General features: G+C 48.3%; 1 protein-coding gene across 1 annotated transcript in view; it reads left to right on the top strand.

The window, feature by feature from the left end:
- AMFR (autocrine motility factor receptor) overlaps window positions 1-17,641 on the top strand; it is a 1,604,297-nt gene that overhangs the window by 257,109 nt on the left and 1,329,547 nt on the right. The window contains exon 3 of the mRNA XM_069640231.1: window positions 16,256-16,420. Within this exon, the coding sequence (XP_069496332.1) occupies window positions 16,256-16,420 (165 nt within the window). The remainder of the gene's footprint in view (window positions 1-16,255; window positions 16,421-17,641) is intronic.

Raw genomic sequence — 17,641 nt, 5'->3', positions numbered from 1 at the left:
ACTTCGGGCATAGTTAACCCTCAGGCGTACAGTGACTACTGGTTACCAGGTTATCAAAGGAGAAAGTCCCCTCCACATGTTCAGTCCGTTTAGAACTAATGGTCACGGCGTGGAGGATTGACATCATGTATAAGATTGAGCCTGAGTTGTAAAGCACAGTGACGATATAGGAGCCAGCGGGGCAGACCCCATGAAACGGTTCAGGGTGTTGTAAGAGTTTAATCCAGGAACCTCATGACTTCTTCAGGTATTGTAAAAAGAAGGTCTTCCTGTTCGATTCGCAGTTTAGCAGAGTATAGCATAGCATACTTCCCATTGTTGTCGCGCAGTCGCTTTTCTTTCATAGCTAGGAGATTGTCTCTCTTGCTGGACCGCTACCGAGAAATCGGGGTAAATGTGTTTCCGATCTAATCCCAGCAGTAGGTCCCCCTGTTCACAGGCCACCCGCAGGATAGCATCCCAATCTCGATAATTGAGTATGCGGGCGATTATGGGACGTGAAGGTGCTACAGGTTTAGGCTTGGGGTCCAAGGATCTGTGGGCACGTTGAATGGCAAATTGTTGAGAAAGAGTAGTGTTCCCCACTAGTGGCTGTAGGATGCGGTCTATCCACTGTTCCAATGAGGACTCTGTTTTGCAATCAGGGAACCCTATGATCTGAATATTATTGCGGCAAGATCTGGACTCAAGATCATCTTTCTTCTTTTCGACCTGAAGCACCTGTCTGGTGAGGTTCACCAGTCCCCCCACTCTCCTCACACATCCCCCCCATCGTGGACATGTCATGTTTTGAGCCCAACCGGTCTGTTAGGGAGAATTCTCATTTATGGCTAATTTCCCTCACCTAGTGAGTCCCCCAGCAGCTTTGCTGGACTTGAGTTTATTTTTTTCCACTTGGTAAGAGTATGAGCTTTTCCCCACTCTTACCTGTTTTTTGCCATGTGTAATTTTCTGTTTTTGTGATTGTGGACTCTGAAGTACACCACTTCCGTAGCCCCCTTCTTTTGTGTGTCACACAGCACCTTCAGTGCCGTAGCACAGGGTTGTCTTTGAGACTTTCCCTTGACTCCATTTCTGAGGCTGACTACAGTCCCCCAGAAAAGGGCAAAGTTACCATTAACTTTACCTAGTCAATATACCGCAGAACCAGTACACCCCATCTTCCATGGAGTACTGGAAAGGGTTCATTCGTATCCCTTTTTATCATTACCTTGTAAAGACCGGAGGGGGGTGGGGTCTGCACTTCCGCTCTCTATATCGTAGAGGGGAGGCACAGAGACCCCTGCCAAGATTCTCTATTATGGTAACATAGTCGAGCAATCAAGGCCTAGCTTCTCGGGAGGTGATGCAAGCTGGTTCTTAAGTACAGTGTAGTCCCAGAGCCCCCTCGAAGCAATGTCCACACACTATCAGTTAAAACAGTCTTTATATAATTAATATTCAAAGTCATATACACGATCACGATAACTCACTTTGTACTCCGAAAATCAACAATGGTAAGTATGTACAGTTCTAAAGTGGTACCACTAACGTTACTCGATCGTATTAAAGTGCATACGGTCAGAATGACACACAGATCAAAATAAAGAGGAAACCAGCAGTAGAGAGAGGAAGGAAAGCAGGATGGTTGAGCAATAGGCAGAATACTGGTAACTACCATTAAACACTGCTCTGTGTGGAGATCCCCCCCACCTGGGCAACCTTTAGAAGAAAGGTACAAGCCCAGTCCATATATTGTTCACCCTTAGACTTCCCAATAGTTGTGCAACCCTAAAGAACCTTGGTATTGTAGCGTTCCACGTCAGGGAAATCGACAACCCTTCTTGAGTGCCCTCCCTTTCAGGCAGGAGTCACGGGTCGTCGAACGTCTGATGGAGAACAGGTTGAGCTACGACGTTGAGGTGGCCGCGTTGTTCCTAGTGGTGCTCGTTGACGGAGAAGCGTAAACGTCCTGCAAGGAAGAGGCGTTCGGGGCACCTCGGTGTCGATAGTTCTGGACCGCAAAGAGTTGAAGAACTGTGGCCCAACAAGGGCATTGAGTCGTCGGCGTCTCTGTGGTCTTTGGGTGGTGGGAAACCCACCGGTGGATGCTCCTCGTCGCGTCGACGGTCAGGCCTTCTCCAGCAGGATACAGCGGCGACGATGCGGACGAGAGTGTCCTTGGATCAATGAAGTTCTTAGGCAATGGGAGCGCGGCGGCTCCAGTCGGCGACGGCTTTCGGCAACAGTGGTGGACAACACTCCGGGCGCTTCTCCTTGGAGTTGCGCAGAAATCCCTGTATCTGGTCGGCAGCCTGTCGAAGTCTGTCCACCAGGGAACCTAGGCAAAGATCAGCTGTGCACGATGGTCCCTCATAGCTCGGGAAGAGGGCACCTTACCAGGTCCTCTCTGGGTCGGTTCTTGAGGCACAGCAGCTTTCAGATTGTGAAGGAGAGCAACAGCAATTCTTCTCGTCCAGCAGGGCTCTAGGTTAAGCTTGGTTAGGCAATAACCTGTGCAGTTTCCTCTGGGACCACTGCAAACGATTTAGGACTACAGGTGTTTGGCAGTAAACCCACTTGGTAGCAGTCTGCACCACACAGATTCACTTGGTAGTTGTGGCTGAGCAGTCAGACTTCCCTCAAGAAGAGTTAGGCAGTATACAGAGTATTCACAATAGGTCAAGAGCACACAATAGACCAAGTAAACACTAACCAGGGCTTGGTGTAAAAGAGATAATTATTTATTTAAATCCACATCTAGAAAAACACACAGGCACTAATAGTAAGCAATTCAAAAACACAGTCACTAAAAGATATACACTCCCTTACAAGAATATTAGACAAGTCTTAAGTAAAGCCCCACTTATTTTCAGACAGCGGTGAGCGCTTAACGTAGATGGCACTCTAATAGTTTGTTTTAAAAAGGGAGAGAAAAGCAGAGAACAAATTGAAACAGATCCCAACCCTTTTTCAAGAACACAAGAAGGGGGGGAAGGCAAAGTAAAACCGTGAAGTTAGAGTTCAAGAGGCCGGATCCACTTTCAGAGGATCCAAACTAAATGTGTCCAAGGTCACACGGTTGCAGTGCTCAAAAGTCTTGTAAAGGTTCAAAAAGGAGTTGGACCACAGAAAGGGACCAGTTAGAGGGTCAAGGCAGCCAGCCCAGTCCAGAAGGTTAAGGAGTTATTATTACCTTGTAGCAATCTTTAGAAAGGGAGGCCTGGCGGACACGGTACCTTAAAGTGCTGAGAACGCTCCAGCGGGTGCAGTTGTTCCTGGCAGCGGGTGCAAGTCGGTGCTTCGTCTGGGGAAGAGAGGATCTTGTCGTGGAGGAAGACAGGAGTCCGTTGCACTGCCGGGAAGAAACCAGCCGCAGAGTTTCTCAGGTAAAAGGAGCGGTCCGGTGATTCGCGGTTCAGTGGTGAGTGGCTATCTGGCCGCCGGGGTGCTTGGCACGGGCAGTTCGACCACAAACCGGGCTGGGGTGCGGAGAAAGAAAGGAAAACTGGTTGTGCCCACCAGTCAGGGGAAGAAGCCTCTCCAGCCGGGAGATCTTCTCTGTCGTCGGGAAGTGGTGAGTCGGTTCTGCAGGGCTCCACCGGTGGTGTCGTCGTGGTAGGTTGGCTCAGCTTCTCCCTCGTCGGATTCTCAGGTCCTGTGGCAACTTCTGAAGTTCCAGTCCCCAAAGCCCTGCTTTTATGCAGAAAACCCCCATTCACTCAGCCTAGCTGTCACTCGAACATGCTAAATTAATGAATTGCTCACCACTTGGGCCAATCACACAAGAGTGCGACCTGAGTTACCAAGGTAACTCGGTCTAGGGTGCCTAAACCCCCTCCCACACCCCCTGTGGCACCACTTTTGGAGGCTTCTGTGGAGAAGCCCGCCAAAAAAGTGGAACAAAGGGCTCGACTTGGGTTGGAGTCACAGAAGAGAACACAAACGCCATTTTAGAATCGAGTCTTGGCAAAAAATACCAACCAGAGAATTAATATTAATTAAGTAAACCGGCGGTATGTTCGAGGCTATGAGAATTAAATAACTAAAGTTGGTAGCCTCGAACAATGGGAAAATCCCATAGGAAAATATTCGCGGTCGAATATAAAAAGTAGTTTCCACTGCCACCAGCCAAAACTCTATCAGGGGGGACGGAGACGTGCCCCCTCGACTAACAGACCCCGGGGCAATCGAATTGCCCCGACCAGTACGTCCACAATATGATGGTTTTTACTGGTTTCTGTTAATAATTTGGGACTAGTAAAGCCAATGGTGACTTTACATGCCCTGGGAGACAGTAGTGAGTCCCAGGGTATGGAGTCTATGGTGGGGTGTCACTGACACCCCTGTGTTACTGCACGGAGGGTGCTGTATAACACACATAGGAAAAACACATGAGACCCTATGGAGTAAAGGACCCCATAGCCCAAAAAACACATTACCAGACAAAGGAATACCATAAATCATGTCCAAGAGTGGGAGGAAAAGAGTCTCACTCTTGACAGGAGGAGAAAACAAACTCCAGAAATCCAGCAAAGCTGCTGGGGGACTCACTAGGTTAGGAAATTCAGCCTAAAGAGAGAATTCTCCCTAACAAGCTTCAGTTACTCCAGTTACTCGTCGTAGTGGACTTTAGCATCTGAACACGATTCCTAGCAGTGAGAGGTCCCCAGATATACTGTTCATCTCCTATTCATTCCGCTGGGTCATACTCAAGCATATAATCACGACTATGGGCATTCATGCAGGCAGGCAGCCAGCCAATCGGGCACACAAGGTATTCAGGCCATTCACTTCCCTCCAGACACTCACAACAAGTTGTGTATTGGGACAAGTACCGAGCTATTCAACACTACAAGCTGCATTCATACCGGTTACGGGCAGGGCTGTCTCAACCATTGTGTCAATCACCAGATACTAGACAGCCATAACATAAAATGTATATTCGTCACACACTCCATTCACCAAGGTCCCACCCACAGGCGTACCCACAACATACGGTCGTTGAGAAGGCTCCAGACAGTCTGGTCGGCACTTCCCCACACTACCATATACAGAACTTCCACTCAGCAGCCAGTCAGGGGGAAGGGACAAAGGCAAGACTTCCCTGGACTTCGGGAAGATCAAGGTAACAGGTGATGGAAGGAAAGAGGCCATGGGGGCCATTTTGTCTCCATCAGGAATCTACCGATTCCAATGACGGGGCCTGGGCATCCCAAAATGGAGGACGCTCAGGGCACCAGTCATTTCAGCATGGAGCTGCCACCAGCCCGTACCCTGTTCTGTGGGTCACACACAGGTGCCCAAAAACATACACTAGGGGCACAGGGTTGTATCCCTACCCATGGGTGCCATAAGGGTATCCCACAGGTCTGTTCACCAAACCAAAAGAGAGAGAGAGCTGCACCGCCAGGAGTCCCACATGAACTCCTGCGCGGAAAACACGACGGAGCACACGATAAAAGCAGTAAAGGACAAGGATACGGAGGGCCGGTCTCTCCAATGCATTTCCAGCATCAGTGTCTTCCCTCTGTTGTAGTGTACAGCGCGGCTCACAGTCGGCTCCAGTGCCACAATGCCACAGCAAATCATACATGCAGCTCCATGATAACATGCTCCCCCAACTAGGAGCGGGGGGGGGGTGCTTCAGCGCTGTGGTTCAGGTTGAGCGCAGCACTGGGCGTGTTAGGGAGAATTCTCATTCTATGGCTAATTTCCCTTACCTATAGAGTCCCCCAGAAGCTTTCCTGGATTTGAAGGTTTTCTTTTTTTGTTTTTTCTCCTGCTAAGAGTGAGACTCCTTTTTCCCACTCTTGGGCATTTTTGCTATGTGTGTTCTAGGCTATTTTTGTGTTTAATGTCTATGGGGTTTTTCTCACCTCCATAGGAACCATCTTTATTCACATGGGTTGCACAGCACCCTCCGTGCAGTGACCCAGGGGTGTCGTATCAACCCCCAAACATAGACTCCATACCCTGGGCCTGAGTACTGTCTCCCAGGGCGTGTAAAGTCCCAATTGACTTTAGTAGTCAATTTTTATAAACTAAACCAGTATAAACCATCTTACAATGGAAGTACTGGGAAGGGTTAATAGTTTTTGCCTTATGTTCATTTTCGAGAGGGTACCGTACAGTCCCTCTCTCAAAGGTTTTTGGCTGGTGGCAGTGGTTAGTACCGTAAATATTTGACCGCGAATATTTCCCTATGGGATTTTCCCATTGTTGGAGGCTACCACATTTTCTGACAGGCTCTAACATACCGCCGGTTTATTTTAATATTAATTTTACTCTGTTAGGTTTTATTTGCCAGAACTTTAATATAAATTCTTTCGAGTGGATTGTGTCCTCCAACGTATTCCTCATCTTAGATGTATTCCATCCAGCTTTGCTGCTATTCAGAAATTTTTTCGGCAGAGGGCGCTGTGCGTCGATGTCGTCGAGTCGATGGTCCCTCGAAGGCCTCCGTCGAGGGTGACGCCATCAGGTGTATAAGTAGCACGCGCGGCGCCCGTTGGCTTCAGTTCTGTTTCTCCGCAGTATACGTTGCTTCGGACATTCGGCGTGCCTTGAGTTCTGTGAGAAGATATATAATAACGAAATATGTCCTCGTCATCGACGGCGACCACGACCCCGAAATCGGGATTCAAAAAATCGTGGGGGTCAAACATGTCGATCACGGACCCGCATCGAGAGTGTTTGTGGTGCCTCTGCGAAGGCCAGAACATGGAGGCCTGTACGAAGTGTCAAGCGATGACAGGGAAGGCCTTGCGAGAGAGGAGAGGAGAGGAAAGCTACAGGTAGGTCAAAAAACCGATCGAAAAACCTCTAGCGTAAAGTCGAGATCCCGTGAGGAGAATTCTCCTCGACGCAAAAGGCATCGATCGAGGTCCCGTAGCGATCCCCTTCGCTCGTCGTCTTCGTCAAAAAGATTGACGCCACAGGTCTCCCTCCACCTCGTCGTCAGACGAGTCTCCAAAAAAGATGAAATGCCCCACAAAACATTTGTCTACCGAAGAGTGGGAAGCATTCAGGTTCAAAATGATGGAGGTGTTTGAAAAAGCGAAGCCTTAGTCCGTGCCTTCTTCGTAAGCCGGCCGGGAGCGTCATCACTCCGACACCCGCGCGCCCTCGAGCCCGGGTGATTGAAAAAGGAAGGATAGGGAACCTTCCAGGATGCCGAGTGAAACGCTCGAATCGAGTCGAACGCTCGAGGTCATCGACGCCGTCCGAGACCCATCATACCTCGAAGGGAAAATCTTCTAAGGTTGCCTCGACGCCCTCGAAGCAGACCCTGTCGGCGACCACAGAGTTGTCGACGCGGACACCCTTGGCGCCAAAGGCTCAAGCCAAGCCAGGGAAGCCAGAAAAAGAGAAGGATAAGGTTAAAAACCTGTATTGTCCTCAGAGCCAGGTACTAGACCTCTTCCTCCTCCTCTCCCAGAGAAGGTTTTCAAGCCTCTCCCCAGAAAGAGTTTTTCAAATCCCTGACCTCAATTTTTGAGGAACAGGAGAGATCTGAGAAGGAGAATGTACCTTTTGGGCTGGAATATGGCACCCCAAATGTCCCAGAATGTTTGATTTCAGAAGAAAGCAGAATGAGGGACTTGGTGGAATCATTACACAATGCAAGTGGCATTGACACATCTCCTGAAAACGACTTTGGCAGAGCAGAACCAGGAGAGCATGCCAGTCCATCATACTGTCAATTAATGACAAAGGTAGTAGATTACTTAGGATGGGCTAAACCATCAGCCCAATTCATCCAGGATGATTTAACAGATATATTGGACCATGGTCCCACCGAAGACCCAGTACTACCCTTTCATGTAGGCCTGCAAAATAGGGTGGCAAGAATTGGGAAACTCCGGATTCTATTCCTCCGGTAAATAAATCCCTCACCTCAAAATACCGCCCGGCCAGTAGCGACCCCGGCTATCTGTCCAAACACCCAACTCCCGAGAGTCTGGTCATACAGGCAGCCACAGCTTCTAACAAACTTGCATACCCGTCTATCCCTCCAGACAGGGACGATAAGCGTGTGGATGGTTGGGCACGGAAGGTATTTTCAGCCGGGAGCATGGCATTAAAATCTGCCAACTCCACATGTTACTTGGCAAAATTTTCGTACACTCTTTGGGAGTGTATTGCAATGGTGGCGGAGCACATACCAGAAGGGGAAGAAAGGGAAGGGTTCCTCGCCATCATTAGAGATTGGACACTGCAGATAGTGTAAGCAGGTCCATGGGCACTAGCACGGTAATGCGCAGGTTACGGAAGTCTGGTTTTGCACCGGACGTACAGAACCGCCTTCTGAACATGCCTTTTGACGGGTCTCACCTTTTTGGCAACAAGGCTGACGAGAGCCTTGAGAGGTTGCAGACCTCAAAAGCAGATGCCAAATCTTTAGGAGCAGCTATTAGGCAACCTCAGCCTTTTCGTACGCAAGGGCAGTCATGGAGGGGACGATCCTATCGTTACTACACCTCATATGGAAAGGCGAGAGGAATGGCCAGTCAAAGGGGCCAGAAAAAGGCCACTCATGGTGGACGAGGAAAACGTGCTAAACCAGCTCCAGCTGCTGCCTCTCTGCCATCAGCGGCTGCAACATCCGCCACAAAACCGCTTTGAAGACTTGCATCACAGAACACCTGTAAGGGGCAGGCTGTCACAGCATCTGCAAGAATGGCGAGCCATTACTTCAGATGGTTGGGCTCCAGAAATAATGGCCCAAGGTTACTGCCTTCCTTTTCTAACGCAACCTCAAAGCAATTCCCCAGGGAGACACCCGTTGAAGTCTTTAAACCCGCTCCTACAGCAGGAAGTTTTAACCCTGCTGGAGAAAGGTGCTATAGAACCAGTACCGGTACCTGCAGCGGAGAGGAACAAGGGATTGTACTCCCCGTATTTATTGATTCCTTAAAAGGACGGAGGAATGAGACCCATCTTGGACTTAAGAAACTTGAACAAGTTCCTCAGAGAGGACAAGTTCAAGATGGTTACCCTTTCTCAGATCCTTCAGGCCCTTCAACTTCAGTACTGGTTGGTGTCATTGGACCTCCAGGATGCTTATTTTCATGTGCCGATTCATCTCAAACACAGAAAATACCTGAGGTTCGTAGTTGGCGACTCACATTATCAGTTTTGAGTCCTGCCTTTCGGGTTGACCTCCGCCCCGAGGGTCTTTACCAAGTTAATGGTAGTGGTGGCAGCGCACCTCAGGAGAGGGGGGGATTCATGTCTACCCCTACCTGGACGATTGGTTGATCAGAGCGCGTTCTGCCGAGCAAGCACTGGATCATCTGAAAGTCACCTGCCACTTCCTCCACAAACTGGGCTTCTCCCTCAATTTCAAGAAGTCACAGATGACCCCTTCCCAACAGCTTCAGTACATAGGAGCTGTATTAGACACATCCTTGGGAAAGAGCTTGCCTCCCAAGTCGAGGGCTCAAGACATTCTTCAGATGGTTTCCAAATTCCAAAATGCCCAAAATCTTAAGGTTGCTCGGCCTCATGGCATCCTGCATCTTTCTGGTGCCAGAGGCACGCTTGAGGATGAGATCCCTTCAATGGTCCCTAAAGACTCAGTGGTCCCAGTTCTCGGGTCAAATGACGGATCTTCTTTCAGATTCCGAACAAGGTCAGACAAGACCTTCTATGGTGGACCTGTACAGAGAACATCCTAAAAGGAGAACCCTTTTGGCAACCATGGCTGGAGATCACAGTAGTGACGGACGCCTCACTCCTGGGGTGGGGAGTTCATGCCAACAATTTAACAATCAACGGTCGTTGGTCTCCATCGGAGTCCAAACTACATATCAACCTTTTAGTGCTGAGGGCAATCAGACTAGCGCTGAAGGCCTTCCTGCCATCTGTCAGGGGAAAGAATGTCCTGATAATGACGGACAACACAGTGGCCATGCACTACCTAAACAAAAGAGGTGGTGTGGGGTCACTACCCCTGTGCAGAAAGGCAATGCAGCTCTGGTATTGGGCGATTCAGGAGGGAATCTCTTTAACGGCAGTTCATCTAGCCGGGGAAGAGAATATGATGGCAGGTGCTCTGAGCAGGCAGAGCACGGTATCCCACGAATGGGAACTGGCTCAGGAAGTCATTCAAGAGATCTTCGCCCTTTGGAGAACCCCTCAAGTTAGACCTGTTTGCAACCGAAATCAACCAAAAATGTGAAAGGTATTGCTCAAGGGAATTTTCCCCGAGAGGAGCCCTGGGAGACGCGTTCGTGGTGGAGTGGAATTTCCCACTATTGTACGCGTTCCCTCCGATTCCCGTCATTCCTCAGGAGGATGAGAAGGTTTCGGAGCCGCATGATCCTAATTGCCCCGGATTGGGCCAGGAGAACGTGGTACCCAGACCTTCTAGACATGTCCATCTGTCCTCCAGTACGTCTTCCTCAGAGAGAGCACCTTCTCTCTCTCAAATGGAGGGTCAAGGTCTCCATCCAGAGGTCAAAACGCTCAACCTTCATGCTTGATATCTGAAAAGCTGATATATAGGGATTGGAACCTTCCAGATGACGTTATGGAGGTGTTGCTTTCGGCAAGAAGGCCAGCAACAAAGTCTCTATACCGTTGCCGTTGGAAAAAGTTTTGCAACTGGTGCAGAGAAAAGAATGTCGATCCTTTTCTATGTTCTATTCCGGAAGTATTATCTTTCCTTCTGTCCCTAGCACATACAGGTCTGAATATCAGAACAATAAAAGGTTAACTTGCGATGCTTTCCATTTTCAAGCGCTCATCGAAAGAATGCTCCTACTTCAAAATTCCTTTGATAATACAATTCTTAAAAGGACTCAATGTGTTTCCTCCTCACCCATTTCAAGTACCGATCGGGGATCTAAATTTAGTCCTAAAATTCTTAAATGTGTTCTCCTTTTGAGCCTATGCACACGTGTCCATTAAGATTACTAACGTGGAAAACAGCCTTCTTGGTTGCTCTAACATCAGCAAGAAGAATGAGCGAATTGCAGGCACTGTCTTCTGGTCCACCCTATACTGTGTTCCATAACGACATAGTTGTGTTGAGGGTAAAACCATAATTTCTACCGAAAGTAATATCTGATTTTCATTTAAGTCAGAAAATTGTCTTACCCGCATTCTATCCTCCACCCCATCCTTCGAAGGAGGAGGAAAGATTACACAGGTTGGATCCGAAAAGAGCTTTAAGCTTTTACATCTCTAGACGTTCCAGACTTAGAGTGGACGACCAGTTGTTTATAGGTTACACAGGAAGGAAGCTGGGTCAATCGGTGACAAAACAGACCATTTCACGCTGGATTGTGCTTTGCATTTCAGAATGCTACAGACTAGCTCAAAAAGACCCTCCGGAATGGTTAAGGGCTCATTCCACCAGAGGCATCGCCTCCTCCACGGCCCTTCAAAGAGGTGTTCCAATAAGATCCATTTGCGAAGCAGCAACTTGGTCTTCGCTACACACCTTCTCAAAATTCAAATTTTTGGAAAAGCAGTACTGTACTATACTCAGCCATCTAAGAGTATCGAAAAATCTACCCCCTCCTCCAGAGGAATTGTCCACACTGCTTTGGGAGTCTATCTAAGATGAGGAATACGTTGGAGGACACAATCCACTCGAAGAACAAGTTTCTTACCAACTGGTAACATTCTTTCGATTGGATGTTCTCCAACGTGTTCCTCATCGCCCTCCCAGCCTACTCCTTTGTAGATTTTTCCGGGTTATTGCCATCTCAAATCTCGCAAGGCTCATACCTGTCTGCTGACACAATCTACACAGTACAAGATCAAAGATAAAAAGGGGAAAAACGGAACTGAGGCCAACGGGCGCCGCGCGTGCTACTTATACACCCGATGACGTCACCCTCGACGGAGGCCTTCGAGGGACCATCGACTGAATGACATCGACGCACGGCGCCCTCTGTCGAAAAAATTTCCGAAGAGCAGCAAAGCTGAATGGAATACATCTAAGATGAGGAATACGTTGGAGGAACATCCAATCGAAAGAACGTTACCAGTTGGTAAGTAACTTGTTCTTCTCGTGTCTTTCTCTAAACTCCTAACCCAGGTCGGGGATCCTTTGTTAGTCCTTTTGGCAGGCTTTTGCCAAGAAGCCCTCCTTTCGGTGCCACTGAGTCTGGGGTGGGTCCATTGTGTGGGAGGGGGAGTAGGACCCCTGGACAGGGTTGCCTCGGCAACCCATGTTGCACTGTATCCTGATAGGCTGGAGGGTCTCCACTCCACTGTGTGAGTGACAGCTAGGCTGTATGAATGGGGATCATTTTGCATAAAAGCAGGGTCCTGAGGACTGGAAGAGCAAGACGTTGCCACTGGAACTAAGAAGCCGAAGAGGAGAGAAGCCAAAGACATCTGCAACGACTGAACCACCGGTGAAGCCCTGCTGCAGCGTCTCACCACTTTTCTCCACACGACGAGAGAAGATCTTCATCTGAAAGAGCCTTCTTCCCTTGAGCTGGTGGAGCCAACCAGTTTGCCAATCGTATTCCCGTACCTGCTTTGTTCGAATCACCAGTACCCTGTACTCGGAGGCTGGATAGCCAGGCACCAGTCCACTCTGACCGCGATTTAAAAGAGCGTACCTTTTATTCGTCGGGCAGCACCGCGGCTGGTTTCATCCCTGGGTAGTGCAGTCACTCGAACCTTCCTCCACAACGAGAGCCTCTCTTCCTCTGCTGGATCAGGAACTACCAGGAACAACCGCCACCGCAGGAGCCACTTCTTCATTTTAAAGGTACATTGTTCCACCAGGCCGCCCTTTCTTCGTGGTATTGCTAAAGGTGTTTTAAATCCTTTACCTACCAGTTGGGTTGGCCGCCCCACTCTTTACATTGTCTTTCACCTTCTGCCTCCACCGTTTCAAAATCCTTAACCAAAGACTTGACTGCAGCTACAAGAACATTTTGCTCCTGGGCCTTTGCCCTGTACCACTGACTCTGGCACAGGCATTCTGAGTCTGGCTAAATTTGTTAGAACTGCCTTCTCTAGATTGCTTCTCAACTAGAACTGTGTTGGTGCATCTATTTCTTATAACCACCCTTTCCTCCCTACTTTCAAATCTTGTGAAATGCCATTTTGCTCAGTTTTCATTTAAGTATTTACTATACTGATGCACTGCCTTGCTTCGAAAAGGTTTCGGCTCCTAGGATATCTTTCAACAGATTTTCCACTTGTTTCTCCATGGGTCCCTTACCAAAGGTTTCCGAAATCCTGACAATCCGGATGCTCCTCCGAGATCTCGATTCAAGGTCTTCACACCTACGTTGAGTTTTATGCAGTTCTGTTTTGAGTTGGGCTATGTCGCGGCCGTGCTGTGAAATCGTATACTCATTCGTGCTTATCCTGTTCTCCGCTTACGTGATGCGCGCGCTTTCGTTCTCCACTCGTGCTTTCAGGGATCCGATTGTCGGCACTATATCGTCCAACTTCACATTCACCGCCATTAATCCATTCTGTACCAGTGTTGCCAGGCGATCTAATGGATCTCCCTCCTGTCTGTCAGGTGTTTGTGCGCCCCCCCCCCCCCCCGTCGCCCCGTGTGGTTGCGACCTGGCAAAGGTGTCCATTGTGCCAGTCTTTTTTCCTCCTGTGGCCTTCTTCTCGTTGCGGCCCATGTGTTATAATTTACGGTTGAGGGTGGACTGTGTTCTCCCACGTATCACTACCAAACGCCATGTTGTACAGGAGAAGATGGGGAAGTGTTTCCCTTTACACCCACTCCTAGCTCAGGATGTTTTGCACGTGTACCGGGAGTGTCTTTGCTGCTCCTTTAGCGGCTAAATCTCCCCCCAGGCTTACCCCCAGGCCTGTTTGAATTATTGCCTTGCTGAGGTGTTTAGTAGCGCTTCTGGTGCAGTTGGGATCTCGCCTGCGGGGGCTGTCTGGATGTGCCCGTTATCTTTAAGTTGCAGCAGCTGTTCCGCATTTGAGGCCTTATATTGACCCAGCTGCTGATTGCACCAGAGTCTATTGGGGTTCAGCTTGTTGTGCTACCTTGGGATCTCGGTTCCAGTTTATATTGTGAGCCTCCCCCTCAGTGGGTCGCGTGTCGGATGGTGTTCTTCCTCAGGTGTTTGGGTGTTGACAGGAGCTCCCCCCGGGCCTCACTCCACTTACTTGGTGTGGGGGGGTAGTGTCCTCCCCCACGCGTGTCTCTGGCTCTGGCCCGCTCTTTGGCGTGGAGCTTCGGGTAGTCGCCGTGTGGGGATGCGGACGTGGGGCAGGCCCCTGCGGCATCCCCAGCACTTCCAACCGCGCACCCGGCGGGAACGACACAGGGCCTCCCCCGATGTCGCAGCTGGTTCTCTTTCCCCTGCTTCTCTAATCTTCCCGTCTCCTGCCGCAAGTCCCGAGAGGTGTCAGCCAATGTTGATGTCGCACCAGGGTGAGGCGGCCACTCGGCGTCCTTTTCTGGCCCTGGGGTGCCGCAGGCAACGTGGCGCCCCTCCCCGCAGTGCGGCCTGTTGCTGGCGTTCTAACTGAGCCGCTGGGTGGCCACGCAAACGCCTCCTGGCCGACAGGTGATATCTCGGCAGTCCTGCAACGGATTTGCACCATTTTTTCAGGGGATGTGCATTTAGCCTTCCGCCACCGAATTTTAGCTTTTTGGTGTGTCTGGAACGGTGCTGGAAGGATTTATTGATCGAAGGATTGCTTTCGAGCCGGAGCTCTCCCTTCAGGCAGCCATGCTTGATGTGTGCAACAGCGCCCCCTAATCCTGCACTGCCTTGCTTAAACTGGTTCACAATCTTTGGGGAAGTGTTGGGGAAGTGTTGGTAGGGTGTGTAAGAAGATATTTCTGTATAACTTGTGTTTTCCCTCCCTTGTGAGAAATTGCTAGAGTGCTATTTGTGTTTGGTTTGCACTGTGCCGTTTTGCTCAGTTTTCACTCTTGCTCAAACTTGTCTACAATTTAACTAGGGAGTTGTGTATACTTTCTTTGACCGAATTTAACTTGCTTTAAAGAACTATAATAGATGTGTCTAACTAGAAGTGTATAAAATAAATATATATTATTTTTACTACAAAGCTTTGGTCAGTGTTTCCTTGTTCCATAGTACTGAAGGCCTATTGTGTAAACCCTGAATATACTGCTCATCTCCCTCTTGAGAGAAGTCGGACTGCTCAGCCACAGCTACCAACTAAATCTTTGTGGTACAGACTGATCCCAAAGGGGATTTATTGCTCTCACCTATAGTCCTAATCTTCTGTAGTGCTCCCTAAGGGAACTGCACAGGATTCTGCCTAACAGGGCGAGATCTCCGTAGTAGACGATCCCTGTGAGGATGTGTCGCAGCAGAGCAGCCCCGGTCTCAATCAGCCGGTCGGCGTGAAGCAACTTCAAACATTCGCCCCGTGCTGCATATGGCATGTAGAGGGGTCAGGGAGGAATCAAAATAATGCTGATGTCGCTGCAAATGCTCCGGTCGACTGCTCGGTAGCATTGGATCAGCTGAGGAAGTATATTTCACCCTGAGGCTGCACCAGGCGCGGGAGTTCTATCAGAGAGTCTCCATCTTAGACGCCGCACAACAGCTCCCCCGTCTTTGTTTTTGGTTTTTTTTGTAATTTTTTTTTTTAAACTGTATAGATTGTTCTCGTCTTGAATGGACATTCCTCTACGTTTAGGTGTTATTTGCCTATGTTGAAAAGAAAACCTGTTATGCAGCAGGGCGCATAATTTGCACGCACCACCATTGGCCAGTGGCTATTGACTCTTGGAGTGTAAAAAATGATATTCATGCACAGGATTGCTGTGCAGAATTACTTTTTGTGGCTGGCTAGTAGCTGTACATCTTGATTTGTTTTAATGCCTGTTTTGCAGAACAAACTCAAGGCAGGATTGTAGCCCAAAGTTAAGAGGCTAACTTTTGTATTTTAAAGCTGGTATAATCTTTATTTTTAAACCTTTATTTTTAAACCAGGTCTCACAATTTGCACCTTCGATAGGCCATTGGCTAGTGTTAACTGTTAATGATGTGCTTCGTGTATGTAGGGAATTGACTGGAAAAGTGACTTTTACTACTGGCTAGTAGCTTGCAACTGGAAATGTTTACCCTGGATTTAAACCATATACAGTTGTGTTCTTTATAGACTGCATAAGATAATTGGGATGTCTGCTGGCCTGACAATTTCCAGGGTATAGTGGTAGTTATCATTGCATCCTTGCCACAGAGAGTGACAATCCTACCTTTCATTGTGCATGTGACTTGATCAAGTAATGTTTCATGCATGTTTTATGGTTTTCATATGTTACATTTGTATTTTTCAGCATCTTAAGGACAAATTCTGGAATTTCATCTTCTACAAGTTTATTTTTATTTTTGGTGTGCTGAATGTTCAGACTGTGGAGGAAGTAGTCATGTGGTGTCTCTGGTTTGCTGGTTTAGTTTTCTTACACCTCATGGTTCAACTATGCAAAGACCGATTTGAATACGTAAGTATGAAATGCAATTCTTTCTTTCAGGTCATACAGCGTTTTGATGTACAATTTTAGCATTGATACAGCATATTTTTACTTTTCTGTTTTTAATTCAACCAGATGCTTTATTCAATGCAAACCCATGTGCTTTCTCTTTCCTAACTAGGATAGAATTATACATATTTCTGAAAGGATAATAAGACCGTAACATATGCTTGTCCTATGTCTCCTATATATATATCATAACCACCCTTATTTGTGCGTGAATTAAAGGTTTTGGAGAGGCACATAAAGAAAACCTGTTACACATTCTGTGAATTCTCTGCTATTCATTTTGGTATTATAGTTACATCACAAAAGCCTGTTCATGTCTGCGCTAAAAGGAAGGGTGATGACTGGAAGGTTTAGAATCCATATACACAGCATTTCTCTGGGCAGCCACCCAAACCACCGGTTTACAGCTTACCAAGCCGTTACAGAAAGTGAGACCATACACAAATTATGCTTTTACCCATTGCAAAAGGGGCCATTCTGCCAGAACTGTTTGGCCACAGACCTTCTGCATGAGACCACAAGTAAGCCCATGTGTACTTCAGGCTCATTGGCCTTCATCAATAAGGTGTAGCTTGGGTCTTGCATTCATGGAACCCATGTCTTGGAGAACCCATTCCACATGGGGTGACTTAATGCTATGTTATTTGGCATTTATATAGCGCTCTATATATCATTGGTATGACCTCAAAGCGCTGCTAGGTTGAACGCCCTCAGGGACCGTAGTCCAGGTCAGTTGAAGGAGTAGGGTGTCGAAGGTGCTTGGGTGCACCAGTGAAGTGTGCAGCTGATGTAGTCGCTTGATGGTAGCTGCATTCTTGCATTAGGTGTGGTGGTAGTGGTATCGGTTCAATGTGTGCAGTCTGGCGGGTGGACACCAAGACTGGGTTCTGGTTGCGTTATGGCCTGTGGGACACTTATGTGTGCAGCTATGCCGGGTTTTTCGTGGGATATAGCTGCTTTTTATTCAAATGATTAGATGTTTATGGGATAGTGTTCGTATGTGAGCAGCTAGTCCGAATTGATCAAGGGGTGTAGCTGCACAATTGTGTGATGGTGTACAGTAGAAAGTAAGCATAGTGATATATGATGGTTCATCCACACAGTGCCCGCACACGATGCGTTTCAAAGCGTTCAATGACAAGGGAGGGAACAAGGGAGTACGTAAGACACTCTTGCGGGCCG

This window comes from Ambystoma mexicanum, chromosome 1q, assembly GCF_040938575.1.
Source record: "Ambystoma mexicanum isolate Mex_15411 chromosome 1q, UKY_AmexF1_1, whole genome shotgun sequence".
In the NCBI taxonomy this organism is placed as follows: domain Eukaryota; kingdom Metazoa; phylum Chordata; class Amphibia; order Caudata; family Ambystomatidae; genus Ambystoma; species Ambystoma mexicanum.
Note: the sequence above shows the minus strand (reverse complement) of the source record. Positions and strands in the feature narration are given on the sequence as shown.